Source organism: Elephantulus edwardii, unplaced genomic scaffold (genome assembly GCF_000299155.1).
Source record: "Elephantulus edwardii isolate Elephantulus edwardi_28Jun2011 unplaced genomic scaffold, EleEdw1.0 scaffold00007, whole genome shotgun sequence".
Lineage (NCBI taxonomy): Eukaryota > Metazoa > Chordata > Mammalia > Macroscelidea > Macroscelididae > Elephantulus > Elephantulus edwardii.
This window is the reverse complement of record NW_006399757.1, coordinates 30,412,486-30,432,975: the sequence shown is the minus strand read 5'-3', so window position 1 is coordinate 30,432,975 and position 20,490 is coordinate 30,412,486. Positions and strand designations below refer to the sequence as shown.

Sequence of the window (20,490 nt, the reverse complement as noted above, 5' to 3'; positions counted from 1 at the left end):
CCCCCCCCCCCCCCCCGAAAGTTCAGGTCAGACTTCTTGTAGGAAATACATATAAAACCAAGTTGTCAAGAAAGCATTTTCTTTTAGTCAGGGCACTTGCTTCAAACAGTGGATTGATAGAGACATTGTAAAGCTTTCAAATGTGGCAACAGCCATGACCAGACATATCCAAATTAAGCAAGTTTTTTTCAGATTCTCTGGGTCTTGTGTATGTCAGGTTTCCTAACCATATGCTTACTTTTCTTTGGTGAGAAAACAAATCAGAGAGGCTCAATTCCCAGCTCCTGTGATTCAGATTCAAGTTGATGCCTACTATTCTTTCATGTGGCATAAATCATCCATCTTTTTAGAGCATTGTTTATGGAAGAAAAAGGTTGCCTCTAGTGAAATGACCATGACTTATTCTATCCTCTTCCCTCTCTTAAATTTCATCTTCTTTCTTGCTTCCATATTTTTGCATCAACTTTTATGAAGTCAGATTTCTTAAAAAATGAATCTTAAACTGATGGGGTAGAGAGTTAAGTCCCTTACTTTAATATAATTCTCTCTTACACTTTTGTCTCATGCAAGTGTGCCTCCCTATGTGTAAGTAAATAAATATTTTGTTTGAAGGACCTAAAATGTTTCGGGAGTAATTAAGGAAAAACAAAGGCACTTTAAAAAAGCATCAGACACCAAGTTGGTAGTATCAGCCTGCCTAATTGCTCAGTTCCTTTTTAATTACTGTGGAATTATCAGTGGATGATCCTATGTTAACAGATTCTGTTTAGGGTGTGTGCGCCAGTGACGTCCTTTGATGTGGGAAATGTTGCTGCTGTGTCTGGTCTCGAGAGTTCCAGTGGCTTGCCCCACAGTTAGACTGTCTTCTCAGGAAGGCACAGCTTCCTTCCTCAACCATCAAGGGAGGCAAGCTGCAGTGGGTGGGAACCATGACGTCACTGGGGAGCTCATGGAGTGTTGTCAAAATTGGGGTGAGAACAGAAATGGAGATGGGCTCATGTCAGTCAAGACATTTATCCTTTTCATTGATCTACATCTTCATATGCATATATGATGCATATGTTCATAGGCATCTCCTTCTTGTTGACCTTCATCATCATACGGGCACAGCCTTTATTATATCCTTTATGACATGCCGACATGATGATGAAGGTCAGTACAAACAACAGTATCTCAACATGCTGTTATTCACAAGTTACGTATAATTGAAAAATCAGCAATTGTCCATATTAAAAAAGAAATTAAGAGAGGAGTAGAGTTTGCCAGGGACTGATACAGATTAAGCGGAGCCTGATGTCCCCTAGACAGCTCAAGGTACTAGTCAAGTTAGGACATTCGAGGATACTGAGAGAGATACTCCTTGGGAAAACCTGAGCATAGACTCATTTGGCTCGTTTTCCTAATCTTGAGCTTTGTGGGTGGTATAATTAGTTAACATTCTGGTTGTTAACTGAAAGACTGGCTATACAAGTCCACTCAGAGGCACCTTGGAAGAAACACCTGGAAATCTACCATCAAAACCATCCATTGAAGACTCAGTGGAACGTAGGTCTACTCTAACACACTTGGGGTCACCAATGACAGCTGGTACTGGATGATCAGATAGTGTGTGCCTTATAAGTAACAATGTAACAGGATATGCATGGCTGATTAATTGAAAAATAAAATCCAAAGAAAAATTTCTACACAGATAGAAACAATTGGGGAGGATTGACAGGCCTGGGAGGGAAGGGAGTAGAGAGCAGAGATTACCGATGGGTGGGTAGAGTTAAGGGAAAGGCAAGGTACAATGAGAATCTGATGTAATAAATGACATTGATTTGATTTAAATGAATGTTGCAAAACAAAATATATATGAATGATTGAATGAAAAGCAATTAAAAGTTTTTATTATCTTCTAAGTGAGATTTGTAGCACAGATTGTGTCACTGGAATTTTCTATTTATGTGAATAGAAACAAGTCCACAGTCTTGGGGCTTTCAAGACCCTGGGAAGCAACTGGGGTTGGCAACTACACCCAAGTGAATAGTAGATTATTTCCAAGCAGCTGGAAAGACCAAAGCTTTGCTGAGAAATGCTTCCTAAATTGCTACTCATTGGGTAGACTTAGTAGAAGTCATGCTAGTATTCGCCTTTGTAACTGCAAGCCTATGTGGTTTTTCTAGGAACTCTATGACTCCGCTTCCCAGGAGGTAACTGGGCCGCTGGCTTCTGCCCACCAGTGGGTGAATATGACAGATGTCACCGTCTCGCTCAATGCCACACACACAGTAAGTGACACAGAGTCACACCGTTTCTTTTTACACCGGAGTTAAAGCTCTGGGCTGGTCTTGCCTACTTAGCCTGATCGTGGCTACTCGTGGCTTAACTTCTAATTCCTTTTCTGTTTTCTTTTCAAAACCCTTCATTTTAGGCAAAAACCTGTAAAGCAGCCTTGGGCTACAGCTTTGCAGCTGGCACCATTGATGGAGCAGGCAGCCTCAATTTTACACAGGGTGAGTAAAGCGAGATGAAGTCTGTGTGTTCAGGTACCAAGGGGCCAAGGTTCTGGTCCCAGCTAAGTTTTGGGTATAGTGAAAACATTTGTGACTTCTGCTGTTGAACTCAAGGCTGTGAAGCTTTTGAAGATTTGGCCATGAGAGCCCAGATTTTCCCACATAGCTAGAGTTCACAGGGTGTGGCACTGCCTACCATCTCAAAGGCCTCAGAAACCTGATTGACAGTCTGCCAAGGGTTCTGACTTGATGGACATGAGTTTGAGAAGCATTTTTGTAACTTGGTTTCCCATTAATTCAAATACAATAAGAGACAAATTCTTTTTGCATTTCAATCTACATACAGTGAATTTTAAATGGGGCTGTGGCTGGAGTTGGGTTAAGGGGGTAGGGAGGGGTCTCATTTTGCCTCCAGCGCAAGGAAGATCAACCTTTTGGTTATTCGTGTTCATTGTCCTGATTCCTTTCATGGCAACAAGTTTTCTCAGGCAGAGGCTCTTAGGAGCCTGAAGCATGTGGTCCCAGGCTCTCTTCTTGTATAGATTTCCATAAATTCATCACTGAAATGCCCGATTACTTTAGCTTTTTATTCTTTTATCTTGATTATCATTCAAATAATATGCATTGTAAAGTCGAAGTTGAAAAGGTTATCACCTATGGGAATATTTTGTATTCTGTTCTTCTCTCTAAGATTCTATTGGGAGCCATTAAATGGAAGAGATTAAGAAATACAGTAGCAGTTTGATTTACTTGGCATTATAATTTCTAGTAATTTTCCATTCAGTTTGGACGAATGCTTTAAAAGAATCCTTTTTTTAAAACAAAACACAAACCTGCTTTGTTGTGCAGCTAGGGAGATGTGCTTCTCACCCAGAGACTGTACCTCTCTGGCAGTTTGAATCCACCATGGCTCGTCAGGAAAAGTTGAGTCATTTCTTTTCTGTTTATATTTTTTTATATCAGTACCTACAGCCTCGGAAACTCAGTGGAGGATCAGCTCTAAGTTGGTTCTGACTAAATGATTCTAAGTACAGTACCAGACAATTTGCTCATTTAAAGTTTACAAAACAATAGTTTTTCGTATATTTAAAGATGTGTGGAACCATCACAACAGTAATTTCAACTTTCTCAATACCTCAAAAAGAAACCTCATACCTTCGCATTACCTATCCTTCTGTAAGGCCCCCTTACCCTCAGCAAGCACTAATCTCCTTTCTGTGTCTACAGGCTTCCCTATTTATTTTTTTTAAAAGGTAAAAAAGCAAAGATAGATTTACTAGATAGTTACATTTCTAAAGGGATGGATCTCCTTCCTTGCAATGAAATATGGAGGAGAGGCCACGTGCTAGTTTAATGAGGTTATATTTATGGCTTCCTTCTCAGGGTGGGCAGCAGGCTGTAGTCTGCGCCAATGAGATGATGCCCAAGAGAATTCAAAGTTTAGTGACTCTTTCTTATTCTGGTCCCTGTTCTCAGATGTCATTCATGCACGTGAAGTGTCCACTGCCTCTGACATCACTCATGAATTCAAAGCTCTAATTCTAAGTTAGTATCTGCTTCCTGCCTCTATTGTATCTTTTTCCTCCCCTGTATTATTGGTTCTAATTCTCACTAAGGTGACCAAGGACCAGGTAGTGTTACGTTCTGTACTACATAAAGTCACCATGAGTTGGAGACAACTGAAAGTGAAATTGGCATTGGTATCATTTGGTATCATCTTGTTGACTCCAATTCAAAATGTTATTTCTGACCTTTCATGAGTGTAGCCATGAAATAATGCCCTTTTGCAACTGGCTTATGTGACTTAGCACATTGTTGGCAAACCAAACTCATCACACATACGTTGGGCATGTTATCAGGGGCGTCAGTCCAGGCACAAGAGCAGCATGCTTGGAAAGTAGAGTGAGCAGAAAAGAGGAAGCCCTTCAACAGGGTTGATTGGCTCAGTGACTGCAGCTATGGGCTTAACAGCTAGTAAACTGGGGAGGCATGAGATGTGGCAGAGGTTCGTTCTTTTGTTATTATGATCACTATAAATCAAAACCCATTTGACAGCACCTAAAAAAAAGATCAAAGTTTTCAATCTTCATACATGTTGTAACAAGCTTCAATACTTAATTCCTTTGAATACATTGTATTCCATTGCATAAGTATACGTTAGGTTGTTTATCTCTTCCTTTATTGATGGGTATTTGAATTGTTTCTACTTTTTTATTATCCTGGAGAACACTGCTCTAAATACCCATGTATCCAATATATATTCATCCAAGTTTTGCATGAATATATATTTTCTTTTCTCTTGTATACACACCAATAAATGGAATTTCTGTGTTATGATCTTGTTTTTGTTGTTGAGTTGATTGAAACTTAGGACACACCCATGTATAATTTGGTGACTTTGCATTAAGTTGTTTGAGAAACTGTTGGACTGTCTTCCAAAGTGATTGCACCATTTACTATTCACATCAGGCGTATGTGTATGAGGATTTTGAGTTCTAGACAGCTTTGTCCAGATTTGTTATTATCTAACTTTTAAAATTATTACTGTAGTATAATCATCTTTATGGGCGTGCGAAGTCCTTGCATAGTGTAAATAATTAAGTGCTTAGGTGCTAACTAAAAGGTTGTCGTTTGAGTCTTTCTGGGAACACCTAAGAAGAAAGGCTGGTAGACCAACTTCTGACAAACCAGTCATGGGAATGTTATGGAACACAGCACTACTGACATATATATGAGTTGTAGTGGGTTGGACTTAACTTAATGGCACCTGTTGTTTGTTGTTGTTGTTATGTGATGTCGAGTCATTTATGACTCATAGCGACCCTATGTACAACAGCCCTAAAACCTGATCTAACCTGTGCCAATCGCACTGCCTCTGACACACCCATCCAGATTACCACAGTCACTGAATCAATCTAGTTTACAACTAATGGATGTGAAGTGGTCTTCATTGTGGTTTTGATTTTCATTTACAACTAGTGATGTTGAACATCTTTTTATGTGCTTATTAACCATTTGTATATCTTCTATAGAGGAATATCCATTAGAATTCTTTGACCATTTTAAAATCAGGAGTAGTTTTATTATTATTATTATTGAGGAGTTCTGGTGACCTAGTGGCTAGGGATTGTACTAAGTTGTTGTCAATTATGTGATGTGCAAATAGTTTCTTGAATTCTACAGGAGAAACTTCTGAAACACAACAGATTTTAAGCTGAATATATTCAAAATTATCTGATTTTCTTTCATTTGTGGACTTTATTGTGTCATATCTTAAAAATGTCTAACCAAAGTTGAGGTCATGAAAATTTTCCTCCTCATAATTTTCTCCTAATAATTTTATAGTTTTCCGTTCTTGTATTTAAGGTTTGATCTATTTGGGTTATTTTTTATTTAAGGTAAAATAAGTGTCAAACTCCATTCTTTTGCTTGTAGCTACTGAGTTATTCCAGGAGCACTTATTGAAAAGATTATTCTTTCCCAATTAAATTGTCTTCAGGCCCTTGTAAAAAATCAATAGAACATGTTGTTGTTGTTAAGTGCCATCGAGTCGCTTGCGACTCATAGCGACCCTATGTACAAGAGTTCTAAAATCCATTCTATACTGTGCCAACCTAGCCATCTCAAACGCACTCATTCCCACCACTCCAGTGAGAGATATGATTCATCTTATTGAAGGTCTTCCTCTCCTGCGCCGCCCATCCACTCTGCCAAACATGATGTCCCTCTCCAAGGAACAGTCCCTCCTTGCAACATGCCCAAAGTATGTCAGACGAAGCTTCAGAATCCTTGACCCCAAGGAGCATTCCGGCTTCACCGTCTCCAGGACAAATCTGTTTGTTCTCCTAGCAGCCCATGATATATTCACCACTCTTCTCTAGCACCACATCTCAAAGGCATCAATTCTCTTTCTATCATCCCTATTGACTGTCCAACCCTCTGACACATAGCACATAACTGCGAAGACTATAGTCCGGATCAGGCGCACCTTAGTCTCCAGCCTGATGTCGTTGCTCTTCAGTGGTCTTGAGAGGTCCCTCACAGCTGACTTTCCCAGTGTAATTTGTCTCTTGATTCCCTGGCTGCTGTTACCAAGAGTGTTGACTGTGGAGCCAAGTAAACTAAAACTGTTAACTATCTCAATCTCTTCACCATCCATACGGATGCTTCCAATTGGCCCAGTGGTGGGTATCTTTGTTTTCTTGATGTTGAGCTTCAATCTGTATCGAAGGCTGCAGTTTCTGACCTTCTGTAGCAAGTGCTTCAGGTCCTCCTCAGTTTCAGCAAGCAAGGTTGTGCCATCGCATAATGCAGGTTGTTGATGACTCTTCCACCAATCCTGATGTCACATTCTTCCTCCTATAGCCCAGGGTCTCGGATGACCTGTTCTGCATACAGATTGAAAAGGTATAGAGACAGAATACATCCCTGATGGACCCCCTTCTTGATTTTGAACCATGTGGTGTCTCCTTGCTCTGTTCTAATGACCGCCTCTTGGTCCAAGTATAGGTTTCACATTAGCACAATCAAATGTTCTGGGATTCCCATTCTTTTCAGAGTCAGCCACAGCTTGTTGTGATCCACACAGTCAAAAGCCTTTGCTTAGTCAATGAAGCACAGATAGACATCCTTCTCGTATTTTTTACTTTCTGCCAAGATCCATCTAACATTAGCTATAATATCCCTATTACCACGACCTCTTCTAAATCCAGCCTGCACATCTGGCAGTTCTCTGTTGACATATTGCTCCAAACGTTTTTGGATAATTTTCAGCAGAATCTTGCTTGCAGGTGATATTAATGATATAGTTCAATAATCCCCGCACTCTGTTGGGTCACCTTTCTTTGGAATGGGAACAAATATCAATCTTTTCCAGTCAGTTGGCCAGCTGGCTGTCCTCCAGATTTCTTGGCACAACTTAGTGAATGTATCCAGGACAGTGTCTGTTTGTTGAAATATGTCAATTGGTGTGCCATCAACTCATGGAACTTTGTCTTGTGCCAATTCCTTCAGAGCAATTTGAACTTCCTCCCTCATCACCATAGGCTCTTGCTCATAGGTTATTTCATTAAATTCTTCTGTGTCATCCAATTCCTTCTAACACAGTGACTCTGTGCACTCCTTCCATCTTCTCTTGATACTTCCTGGATCATTTAACATTCTACCCAAAGTGTCCTTTTTTTTAAAAATTTTTTAAAATAATTTTAATGAGCGTTTACAGAGATTTTGGATTTCCATTCATTCATTGCTGCACTTCTCTCCCCCCCAAGCCTTCCCCCTCCCCAAGTTCACTCCTCTCTTTCAAAAGTAAAAGAAACACTCCTTCCCTGGTACACAATCCCCCCACACCCCTCCCACCGCCCCAAGTACATTCCACTATGCAACCTTAATTGTGGACTCTTGTGATAACCATAATACCCTATCATACATCCCTTTTAAATTATTCAGTCCCTCATCTGTTTCAGTGCAGTATACACAATTTATCCAGTTTTTCTCAGTCTTACCCCAACCCTGATATCAATCCCATTTTACAACAGTGGCACCATGCAATATTTGTCCTTTTGCGACTGAGATATTTCACTCAGCATAATGTCCTCCAGGCTCACCCATTTTGAATAATATTGCATGAGTTCCTTGTTTTTCAATGCAGCGTAGTATTGCATTGTGTGAATATACCACAGCTTCTCTATCCAGTCGTTTGTTGATGGGCACCTGAGTTGTTTCCAACTCCTTGTTATTGTGAACAAAGCCACGATAAACATGGGTGTGCACATATCTGCTTGGGTGTCAGTTATGGTCTCTTTGGGATATATTCTTAGTAGTGAAATTGTTGGGTCAAATGGTATCTCTATTTGCAACTTTTTGAGAAAGCCCTATACCACCTTCCATAGTGGTTGCACCATTTTACATTCCCACCAACAGTGAATAAAGGTTCCAGTTTCTCCACAACCTTGCCAGCATTTGTTGCTTGCTGTTCTGTTAAATTTTGCTATTCTGACTGGGGTGAGATGATATCTCATAGTTGTTTTGATCAAAGTGTCCTTAAGTATTGCCACCTGTGGCTTGAATTTGTTTTTCCGTTCCTTCAGCTTAAGAAACGCTGAGTTAGTTCAGCCTTTTTGCTTTTCTGACTCCATCTCTCTGCACATTTCATTATAGTATCTTGCTTTGTTGTCCCGAGCTGCCTTTTGAAATTTTCTGCTCAGCTCTTTAATTTCTTGGTTTCTCCCTTTAGCTTTGGCTTCTCTGCGCTCTAATGCAAATACTCAGAGTCTCATCTGACATCCATCTTGGTCTTTTCTTCTTTTTCAGTTTTTGTAATAATCTTTTGCATTCAGTACTCTCAATTCTGTGCCATTGATCTATTTGTGTATTCTTATGCCAGTGCTGTGATGTCCTGATTAGCTTTGTGGGAAGTTTTGAACTCTGCAGGTGAGAGTATTCCCTTTTCAAGATTGTTTTGGCTCTTTACAGTTCCAGGTGATTTTAGAATCAGCTTGTCAGTTTCTACCAAAAAAGTCCATAGGGATTCTGATAATGATTGAACAATGAAAGAATATTAGTTCTTCTGATTCATGGACCAGGGAGGGTTCTATTTTTTGTTTTGTTTTTCATTATTGTAGAAAAAATGAAAGCGCTCCCTCCTCTTTAGGGAGCTCTTATGGCCTCGTGGTAAGAAGCTGCACTGCAGTCACAAAGGCATGTGGTTCGAATCCACCCACTGCTTTTAGGAGAAGAATGGACAATCTCCTCCTATGTTATTACCTACCTCTGAAAACCTGCTTGAGGATCAACTATGGGTTGGTTTCAACTCCATGGCACACAACAACAGATCCTCTTAAATTTTGTTTTTTAATTTTCATAGCACCCACTTCCTAAACTACATGCCTCTGGAAACTCTATGATAAATGTTGATAGTTATAGAAAGTCTTCAGGCCTTTTGTTCATACGGTCACTATGAGTCATGCTCGACTTGAAGGCAATTAACAACAACAACAACAATTTTCTTAGTGTAAGTTTTGTGCCTTTTTGTTGCACTTGTTTTCAGGTTTTGTTGCTATTTTAAATGGGATTGTTTATCTAAATTTAAGATTGTACATTTTGAGTATGTAAAAAGACAGTTGATTTTTGTGTATTGATATTGTATTCTGGCATCTTACTGGACTTGTTTATTAGGATTTTCTCTGTAAAATCATTTCATATATAACTATAGTTTTACTTATTTCTTTCCAATCTTGATGTCTTTTCTTGCTTTCCCATATTTGAATAGTTAGAAACTCTATTTGAAGAGCAAACATCATTGTCTTATTTCCACTATTAGGGGAAATGCATTCAAATTTTCCTCACAAAGTGTAATGTTCCACTATCTTCCCCCCAGTTGAAATTGAGTCAATTTTAACTCGTGGTGACTCAATGTTTCAGTAAAACTGTGCTCCGTATGAGTAACTGATCTTTTGGAAGTAGATTACCAGGCTTTTCTTTCGAGGTACCGCTGGGTGGACATGAATCTCCAACATTTCATTCAGTAGCCAAGTGTGTCACATAGCCACAGTAAATGATTGTAGATTATAGTTATTTGCAACATAACTGAGTAAAATCTATAGAAATACAAGTTTAGAAGTATAGAAATAAATATACTGTTTTCATTTATTGGCCATAAGGAAGACCTCATTTATTAAATATTCTTATTTTAGAATGTATCTCCTTAAAGAGTAACATAGCATGTTGTCAGGAAGTGCTATTGTTGTTGTTATGTGCTGTCAAGTTGCCTGTGACCCATAGCAATACTTTGTACAGCAGCTCTGAACCCTACCCTGTCCTGAGCCAGTCTCACTAATTCCAATATACCAACCTCCATTGTCCCAGTTACTGTATCATCCATCTCATCCGGGGTCTTCCTCTCCTGCGCTGTTGCCCCACCCTTCTGAGTATAATGTCCTTTTCCAAGGACTGGTTTCTCTTGGTCACAAAGTATGTGAAACAGAGCTTCAGAACTCTGACCTCCAAGGAGAAACTTGATTTAGCCCTCTCCAAGGCAGACCCATTTGTTTTCTTGGTGGCCATAGTATGTTTGAGACTCTTCTTTTCACCACAATTAAAACACATTGATTCTTCTTTGGTCATCCTTAATCATTGCCCAGATCTCTGATGCATAGCAAGTAATTGAGAAGACCATGGCCTGGATCAGATGCACCTTAGTTCCAAGACTGACATCGTTGCTTTTCGGTACTCTGGAAAGGTCCCTGACAGTAGATTTTCCCAATGCAATTAATCTTTTGATTTCCTAACTGTTGGTGTTAACAGTGTTGATTGTAGAGCCAACCAAGCTGTAATTGTTAACAACCTGAATCTCTTCCCCATCTATCATGGTGCTGTCAGATGGCTCAATGGTGAGAATATTTGTCTTCTTGATATTGAGCATCAATCCATATTGAACACTACAGTCCTTGTCCCTTTGCAGCAAGTGCTTCAGGTCCACCTCAGTTTCAGCAAACAAGGTTGTATCATCTGCATAATGTAGATTGTTGGTGAGTCTTCTTCCAATCCTGATGCCACATTTCTCCTTAGAGAGCTCAGCCTCCCAGATGATCTGTAGTCTCTGGAAAAAGACATCATGCAGAGGAAAGTGGAGGGTTAACAGCAAAGAAGAGCCTCAAAAGGACATCGTTATTACTGTAATGAACAGGCAAGTCAGACTCATAGTTAGACTCATTGTTAACCTGTCCGTGGGTTTTCAGAGGCAGTAAATCACATGAGGAGAGATTTCTTTTCTTTCTTCCATTGAGCAGCTGGCAGATTTGAACCATGTGCCTTTGGGATCACAGTATAGCTCCTTACCACCAGAGCTCCCTTCAGGGAGGTGAAGTAACATGATGCTAACAAAGAACTCAAGCAAAATGAGGATGGTGCACCATAGGACAAGATTTCGATCCATTGTACATAGATAGGGTCATTATGAGTCTTAGGTGATTTGATGGCACCTAACGTCGAGAGTGATCAGTTGGCCTAGTGGACAGAAGGTGATGCCACCAAGCCAAAGGTGGGTGGCTTTTAATCTGCAGCCCTCAGGCCTGTTTTTCATTGTTTTTGTTCAAACATTCTTCTAGGTCGTGTAGTCCTGGTCTGTCCACTTGCCGTACAGAGGTAACTTGTGGTTGCTGTGAAACTGAACACTGTGACACTGATGTGTCAAATGTGTTAATGGTTGGTTACCCATGGTAGACAGTGTTTAGTGGAGCTTCTCGATTAAGTTCGGAAGCAGGAGTGGCATCCACTTCCATAATAGCTTTCCTCCCGAAACCCTGTGAACCTGGAGGAAGGATGAAAGTCACACATGTGTTGAGGACGTTTGTTCTTAGGGTCACTATGAGTCACCTATAACTCAATGGCACTTAACAACAACAACAATGATTCTAGGTTGTGCAGAGTATTTTACCTCTTCCATTATTCAAAATGTTAAAATTAAGTTGATCATCTTAATAATATCTCTGAAACTTTTAAAAGAATAGCTGTGCTATGTTTATGAAAATGATAACTTTTCCCAAGATTGGGTCAAAAAATCATATTAAATGTAGCATTTCTCACAGGCACTACAGAGGGGGACCCATTCTGGGACACTGTTCGGGACCAGCTCCTAGGCAAGCCGTCGGAAGAAATCAAAGAATGTCAAAAACCAAAGCCAATTCTTCTTCACACCGGTGAGGTAATGTATATAAAAATATACTAAAATTAATATACTGTTACTTTTTAATTGGTGAATGGTCAGATATTGAACAGCAAATTTCTAAGTTAGAAAATGTTGTTCAGCTATATTCATGTCAAATTTTTGTGTTCATTTAAAATATGAATGCTATGAGTTTAAATCTAAAGAATAAAGGAAATGATTATTACACACTGCAACTCCCACCCCATAATGAAGAACCATTATATCAGTTGAGAAGAACAAATAAAATTAGCATTTATCTTACTCAGAATTCTTTTACATTGACTCTAGGAAAGGACTTTGTACATAATTTTCTGAAGATGCGGCTATTCCTGCTCATATTAAAAGGAGCATGATCATTCTTAGTTTTCTTACAATTCAGGCAACATTAGTAATTAGAACAGCCTTCTTTTAACACTGCTTTAGAACGTATCTTTTCACATCCTAAATGTTAAAACATTGGACCAGGTTCGTAAAAGCATGCGTTGCCAAGATAGAAAAATTATATTTAAAAGAATCTTTCTAGTATTTTGTTAAAATTCATAGGGAAGAAAGAACTGGAGGGAAACTTTTACACATTTGAATTTGGAAAAATGATAGACTCCTTTGGAGAGATTGGAAAATAAGGCAAGACAAGGGAACTTAAAGCTTAAACTTATATGGAAGGAGAAATCTACCAGTTAACCTATTAGCAGTCATGAAATTTCTGTGAAAGACTTACTTCATTATAGGGAAATTACCATAATATTTACTCTAGGAAGACCTTTGTTACCTGTTACATGGTGTGATTCCACAGTGACAAATTCATTGAAAACCTCATTGATGAGAATATAAATACATGTTAATTGGAATTTGACACTTATGAAGACATACATACTCAGATAACATGGGTAATACTATGAGTTAGAAAGGAAATCTAGAATAAAAAACCAAAAGCAGTTCAAAACACTCTAAGTCATTTAATTAAACAGATTCTGGAACATCTTTCGCACAAAAGTCTATTCTTAACCACTTTTTGTGTTTTGGGTTTTCAGCTGACCATACCTCATCCTTGGCACCCAGATATTGTTGATGTTCAGATTCTCACTCTAGGGTCCTTGGCTATAGCTGCCATACCTGGGGAGTTTACGTAAGTTCTTTTTCTTTATTGGTTAAATATTTTCTTACGTATTTTTCTATTTTAATCACTGTTTATTGGGAGCAGATAACTCTCTGCTAACTCCCTTTCCTCTTGCTGTACTAGGTTTGGCAACAGTAACAATGTATCATTTGAAGGGGAGGTTCTGAGAAAGGATTTGGTTTCAAATATGTTTTGACAATGGACCTCTGGTGGTAGAGTCCATTCAAATTCAGAGTTTATGTGGGGGAAAAAGGGATGATCTCCCTCTGTGCAATTTCCAGTCTCAGATACCTCACGGAGGACTGTCTATGAGTCAGTTTTCAATCGGTAATAATAAAAGGAGGAGGAAGAGGAGATTTAGAAGATAGAGCAGTCAGGAATATAATTCCATTTTACCTTTGCATAGTCACTGAGTTCCTACACGCTTCTCTGTTGTGTAATGAACCAGAGTAACATGTTGGCTTCCACTGTAAGGCTTTCTGTATACTCAGATATATTAATTTAAAATATGTAGATAATTCTGCCTTCTTGACTTAGGACCATGTCTGGACGAAGGCTACGGGAGGCTCTTCAAGCAGTAAGTTAAAAATTAAATTCTACATTTTAATTCCTAAATGTATTATATTATTCCTATTTGAAGGGTGGTGGAAATCACTGTCTTTTTTAATTTAGCACCATTTAAATTTATCCTTTCTAAGATGTTTAGGCAGCATCAAAAGAAGGGAGAAGGAATAGATTGACATTGAACTATTTCAGGAAGTAGCATATGATCAAGAGTCAAAGGTAATGAATGAAGAAGTTCAAGCTGTACTGAAGGCACTGACAAAAACCAGTTTGAATTGATGGGATGTCAAGTGGCATATTTCAACAGATACAGCCGAAGTCATGCTCACTCCTCTGAGTTAAATTTGGAAGATAAATAACCTGACCAACTGACTGAAAGAGATCTATATTAATTCTCATTCCGCAAGAAATTAATCCAACAGAAAGTAGAAATTGGACAATTATCACTAATATCACATGCAAGTAAAACTTTGCTGAAGACCATCCAAAAATGGCTAGAATAGTATACTGACAGAGACTTGCCAAAAATTTAAGTGGGATTTCAAAAAGGCCATTGTGCCAGAGATACTACTGTTGTTATCAGGTCTTTACTGAAAGTGGAAGTTCCTAGAAGGATGTCTATTTGTGTTTTATTGACTATGCAAAGGCATTTGATTGTGAATTACAACAAATTATAGCTAGAGAGAATGAGAATCCCAGAATACATAACTGTGCCCATGTGTAACCTATACCTAGACTCAGAAGTTGTTGTCCAAACAGATCAAGGGAATGGTTTAAAATCAAGAAAGATGTGTATCCCAATGGTGTATCCTTTCTCCATACTTAATCTGTATGTTGAGAAAATCATTCAAGGAGCTGGACTGTAAGAAGAATGCAGCATAAGGATCAGAGGACGACTTATCAGCAACAACTTGCATTATGCAAATGACACAACTGTACTAGCTGAAAGTCAAAAGGACTTGAGTCACTTGCTGCAGAAGACTAAGGACTACACCGTTCAATACTGGCTGCATCTCAATATCAAGAAAATGAAAATCTTCACCATTGAGCCAACAAGCAATATCTTCATAGATGGGAGAAAGATCAAAGTTTTCAACAATTTCATCTTACTTCGATCCATAATCAACATCGTTGGTATCAGCAGTTACAAATCAAAAGAGGTATTGCTTTGAGGATACCTGCTATCAAGGAACTATCCCAAGTGTTAAGGAGAAATAATTCTAGTTTAAATACTAAGGCACCCTTGATTCAAGCCATGGTATTTTTAATGACTTCTTATACCTCTGAGAGTTGGACAGTGAATAAAGATGAGAGGGGAACAATCAATGTTTTTGAGTTGTGTTGCTGGAGAAGTATACTGAACATCTCATGGACTACCAAAAGTAAAACCAAATAGACCGTGGAGAATGTACAACCAGGATGCTTACTCATTAGATGCAAAAATGGTCAAACTTCACCTCACATACTTTGCACATGTTGCTAGGAGGGTCCAGTCCTTGGAAAATGACATCATGGTTGGAAAGGTGGATGACAAAGATCTAGTATTAAAGACAATGTATTAGAATTTTTTAAATAAACTAGTATAAAAAAAGAGAGAGGAATACCCTCGACAAGATAAGCGACACAGTAAATGGTAGAGCAATGGGTTCAAGTATATCAGGGATGCTAAGGATAGTGCAAGGTTCAGAACCATTGTTCATAGTGTTGCTAGAAGCAATAGTTGACTCTAATACACATAACAACAAGATGGTTAAGATATTGTGAGAACAGCACAGGATAGGATAAGGTTTAGTATGGTTGTATATAGGGTTGCAATTAGATGGGTAGCTCCTAACAACAATAACAATAATAATAACAAACAATAACAAGATTCCTAGAAAGAGCACTAGTGGCATGGTGGTTAAGCACTCAACTACCAATTGAAAAGTCAGCAGTTCGAATCTACGAACATACTCCATGGGAAAATAATGTGCTTCCTTAAGAAATGACAGCTTTGAAAAGGCTATGGACAGTTCTACTCTGCCCTACAGTGGCTATGAGTTGGACTCCTTGACAATGAATTTGATTAGTTTTTTGATAATTACATACTTCTTGAAAGTATATGTGACTATGAAACACTGGTCATGTAAAAGCAAATTCAAACCATAAAAACCCCATAAATAGAAATACTTTGGTTGTATTTATTTATCATTTTTAAATAATAATGATTTTATAAGTTAAATCACAAGTAACTTATGAGTACCTTAATACCTTAAATTTATGTTAATTGTTTAAGTAAAATGTATCAAATGTTGGGAATTCTGTGTTTTATTTTCATTTTTCTATTCAGGAAGTATTGTCAAGAATTCTAAAATGACTTAATCAATAGGTATTTTGCTCCTTGGATCTGGAAAGAACTACTCTGTTTAGCTAATGTCACAATAATAATTTTTTTAGGAAATTGAGAATATATTTCTATTTTAGTGGTAGGAAGATTCAACCTCTAGAAATCCAATCACTAGGATATCCATGAGTCCACTGACGTACCTGATTTTATTGCAGTATTAGAGCTGTAACTCTCCACTAAGGAACCTTGTACCCTACATTTATGTCCTTAGGAAGAATTTTGCTGAGAAAGACTTCTTGCACTGATAATTCACACTTATAATTAAGCAGGAAGTATAATGCAAATGATGATATGCTTTAAGGGAAGAATAAATTAATTGGGCTGTGCTTTTCCTCTCTAGGAATTTTCATCGCATGGAATGCACAACATGACTGTTGTTATTTCGGGTCTATGCAATGTTTATACTCATTACATTACCACCTATGAAGAATTCCAGGTAAAGTAAAACCTGCCCATTGAAACAAATGACACCCTGGCCAAGATTACTGTGACAGATACAGACTTTCTTTTTAGACTTCCCCAATCATTTTGGTGAGATGATTTTTGCCTTAGGAGGAATGAAAGTATGATAAGCCAGAGATAATATTTGGAGATTCCATGTTTATTATTTCCAAGATCAGATTAGAATTCTAGTTTCACTGACCTACCTTCCTTGAAACAAATTATTTTGTTATGGGTACAGATAATAAGGTTAATTTGTTGCATGCATTGTTTCTAGCTTTCCATATTTATCTGGTGCCTTAAGTCTCTGAAGAACCTGGGGGGAAAAACCTCCCACTAATAGGTACTAGTAGTGAGTGCACCAGCTAAACATTTTGCACAGATGCTCTTAATAGCTTAGAGTAAAGTATTATTACACACATGGTAACAGATTACAAAGCAGTGTCGAAGAGTTTAGAATAGGCTGTTAACCAGTACTGAATTTTAAAAAATTAATTTCTTTTATAAACATTTCCTGAAAGTTGGTCAGTTTTTTAAACAATAGTGGTAAAAACATGAGAATTAATTAAGAGTCCTACAGCTAATGATCTTTAATATATCTGCTGCTTTTATACCTCAACAAATATCAGTAATACTTGTGGTAGAATTTTTCACACAGCTGTCTGTTGTCTTTATTAAATATCCTGTCTTTTAAGAAAACTTGTTGACTAAAGGTTCATAATTAGAGTAAACACAGGGAATATTTTATAATAGGAGGGGGTCCCCTCCTATTATAAAACTGACCTTTTGTTTCCCTCCCTCTCCCCAATTTAAAATTTGTCAATGAACTTCAGCAGCATTAGAACAACCTTTTATTTTATCACCAATAGGGAACAGAGGCAAACTTGTGTTTTATTGACTATGCAAAGGGATTGGACTGTGTGGATTAGAATATATTATGGGTAATACTGAGATGAATGAGAATTCCAGAACACTTAATTGTGCTCATTGGGAACCTATACATGAATAAAGAAAGAACTGTTTGAACAGAACAAGGAAATATTAAATGGCTTAAAATTAGGAAAAGTAAGAATTTCAGGTATATAATTTCACCATACCTATTCAGTAACTATGTTGAATAAATAATCTGAGACAATAAACTGAATGAAGAAGAATGTGTCATTAGGACTGGAGAAAGAATCATCAACAAATATAATTCTGAGAGGGTTCAAAGGTCTCAACAAAGTACCAGAGGGATTCATGAAAAAAAAAAAAAGTTAGTACACTCTAATAGATTCTCTCTGGAGAGAGATGTCCCTCTCCAAGGAATAGCCTCTCTTCCATTAGGATGGTAGTGTCATAAACACATAGGAAGAGTATGCCTACAGGGAAAACTAATTTAAGAAGCTGGGGTCTGGAGGAGCCAGTCTTTGAAAAGCTGAGGATCAATGGAAAACCCTCAATGAGATGGATTGGCACAGTGAACATAACTGTAAATGCCAGCGTGGCAGAGATTGTGAGGATGGTGCTGGCTAGAACAAGGTTCCGATCTGCTGTTCATAAGATCTGAGGCCTAGTCAACTCAATGGCACCTAAAAGTAAGATATTGTTAGAGATGAGGGTTTGAACTAAAGTAAAATCTGAGTAAACTGGGAGAATTACTGAATGGGAGATATTTTAAGGAGCTAGAATGACAAGACTTAGAGATTTAGAAGATGTAGAATGAGGGAGAAGGAAAAGTCTAACAAGATTTCCAGGTGAGTCTTACCTGAGAAGTAGGTTGGGTAATTAGAAGAATGCTGGGGGGGGGGGAGCTTGTAAATCTATCTAAAATGGGTTCCATTAGCTTTGATGAATTAAGTTCTTGTAGAACAACTGAAGGCTTAGACTTCAGGTGACAGGATAGGTAGTTGGCTTTCATTCATAGCTGTTGTGGGCTATAAATGTCTTCTCCCAGATAGTACAATGAGCACTCAATTTATCCAGGAATCACTAAGATTTTTCCCTTGTTTTTATTTTTTCCTCCTCTTCCCATGTGCTTTGATTCCCATGTGCATTTACATTTTGGGTTCTGATCATAGAAATATGCTTAGGAATTATTACCATCATTCAGATTAAATAAAATGATCATCCAAAAGGTGTAAGCCACAAGAGCCCAGAGCGTTTAACCTGTGGTTGATGGAGCCATTGCATTCGCCTGGTAAGTGGAAATGCCTTACCATCTTTTGTCATCATTAACCTTGAATCGTAGCAAGTTTGAATTACAGCAAATTTTCAAGCATCCTCTGTCACCTAAAAGCTTGACTCCTAGGTTGTGCAGAATCATATCCACGTCTCTTCTGTCTCACCCGTAGATCCAGAGATATGAGGGAGCATCGACTATTTATGGGCCACATACTCTGTCTGCTTATATCCAGCTCTTCAGAGGCCTTGCTAAAGCCATTGCTACGGTAATCAGTGTGTGTGTGTGTGTGTGTGTGTGTTTTCTGTGTGTACACAGGCTCTCATACATGTGTCTGTCATCTCAGGGATGGAGAAGTGAGAAGAAAGCAAAAGAGAAACTTAACTTCCAGTAGTTAGTTACTTTTAAAATGCATTTGTTGATTTTCAATCATAGTAATGGGTATCTCTAAAAGATTAAATCAATAGTGAAATTTCTACTCAATTAACAGTCTTTAATGTTGGCAGTTTTAAAAATATACAGCATTTCTTGTTATCCTCATAAGGAAAATCTGATGACCTAGTTTTGAGGAGATGTGCTGCCTATCCAAATGCATGTGGTGGAATCCACCTGTTGCTCTGAGGGAAAAGGTGAGCACTCTCCTCCTGTGTGATTTATTGCCCCTGAAAACCTGCTGAAGGGTCAGCTGTGAGTCAGGTCCAACTCTGTTGCAGACCAAGGGTAAAGTATTTTTTTAATTATTAATAAGGAGACAGACAACCAGGAATGAGAGAAAACAGAGAACGTCAAAGACAAGGGGCCAGCAGTTTCAAGGATTAAAGGCCCCCTGGATTCCAGCTTCCCTGTGTCTTTATTGAAAATTATCAGGAAGTAAATCACAAAGAGTATTCAATGCAAATGAAGTCAAGCTCTATCCATTGGAAACCTTATCTCAGGAGGGAGGGGTCAGCAATCTGGTAAACCTTTAAAGATTGCCTTAGTGCCCCAGGGTGAACTCCGGCTTGTCAGTGCCTCCCCCACATCCTGAAATAACATTCAGTTTATTATAAATATTTAGTATAAAATTTGGCTTCCCGTACAACCCCACAATGTGTGATGATAAAACATTACCCTCACAGTCATGAGGGATGAGCTACTATTTCACCCTCTATTTTTAGCTGAGCAAATAGGGTCATAGTTCATAAGTAACCAGACTTATTCTAACTGGGAATTGAACCATAGTTCTCTACTTACAAGCCATTCTCTCCATTCACTTCATGAGTTGAGGATGTCATTCGCTGAGCCCATGATACCAGATCCATACATTATAACATCACTGAAGTTGGGGATGCATTTGCAACTTGTGTCTTCTTTGATACTTTTGAAAAATTAAAAAAAAATTAATAGTGCCATGTCATAAAGCCTTATCATGTATTGAGTTCATATTCAAAGTTACATAAAAAGCACAAAACTTCAACCTAAGCAATTGACTTCTAAGCTTGTCTTCTGGTCACTGGCCATATTGGCTATGGAAATGAGACTGTGGCTTATGACTAAAGTTGTCAAGACAAATATTAAAATTGCAGCTCTCTAGACAACACATCTCAGCAAGGTTTCCCTTACATGTGATAAGAATGGGTA

The 20,490-nt window shown here is 38.3% G+C and overlaps 1 protein-coding gene across 1 annotated transcript in view; it reads left to right on the top strand.

The window, feature by feature from the left end:
- Positions 1 to 20,490, top strand: part of ASAH2B (N-acylsphingosine amidohydrolase (non-lysosomal ceramidase) 2B) — a 77,156-nt gene that overhangs the window by 40,953 nt on the left and 15,713 nt on the right. The window contains exons 10-16 of the mRNA XM_006880393.1: positions 2,166 to 2,270; positions 2,414 to 2,495; positions 12,083 to 12,198; positions 13,233 to 13,327; positions 13,856 to 13,895; positions 16,609 to 16,704; positions 19,043 to 19,138. Coding sequence (XP_006880455.1) covers positions 2,166 to 2,270; positions 2,414 to 2,495; positions 12,083 to 12,198; positions 13,233 to 13,327; positions 13,856 to 13,895; positions 16,609 to 16,704; positions 19,043 to 19,138 — 630 coding nt within the window. The remainder of the gene's footprint in view (positions 1 to 2,165; positions 2,271 to 2,413; positions 2,496 to 12,082; positions 12,199 to 13,232; positions 13,328 to 13,855; positions 13,896 to 16,608; positions 16,705 to 19,042; positions 19,139 to 20,490) is intronic.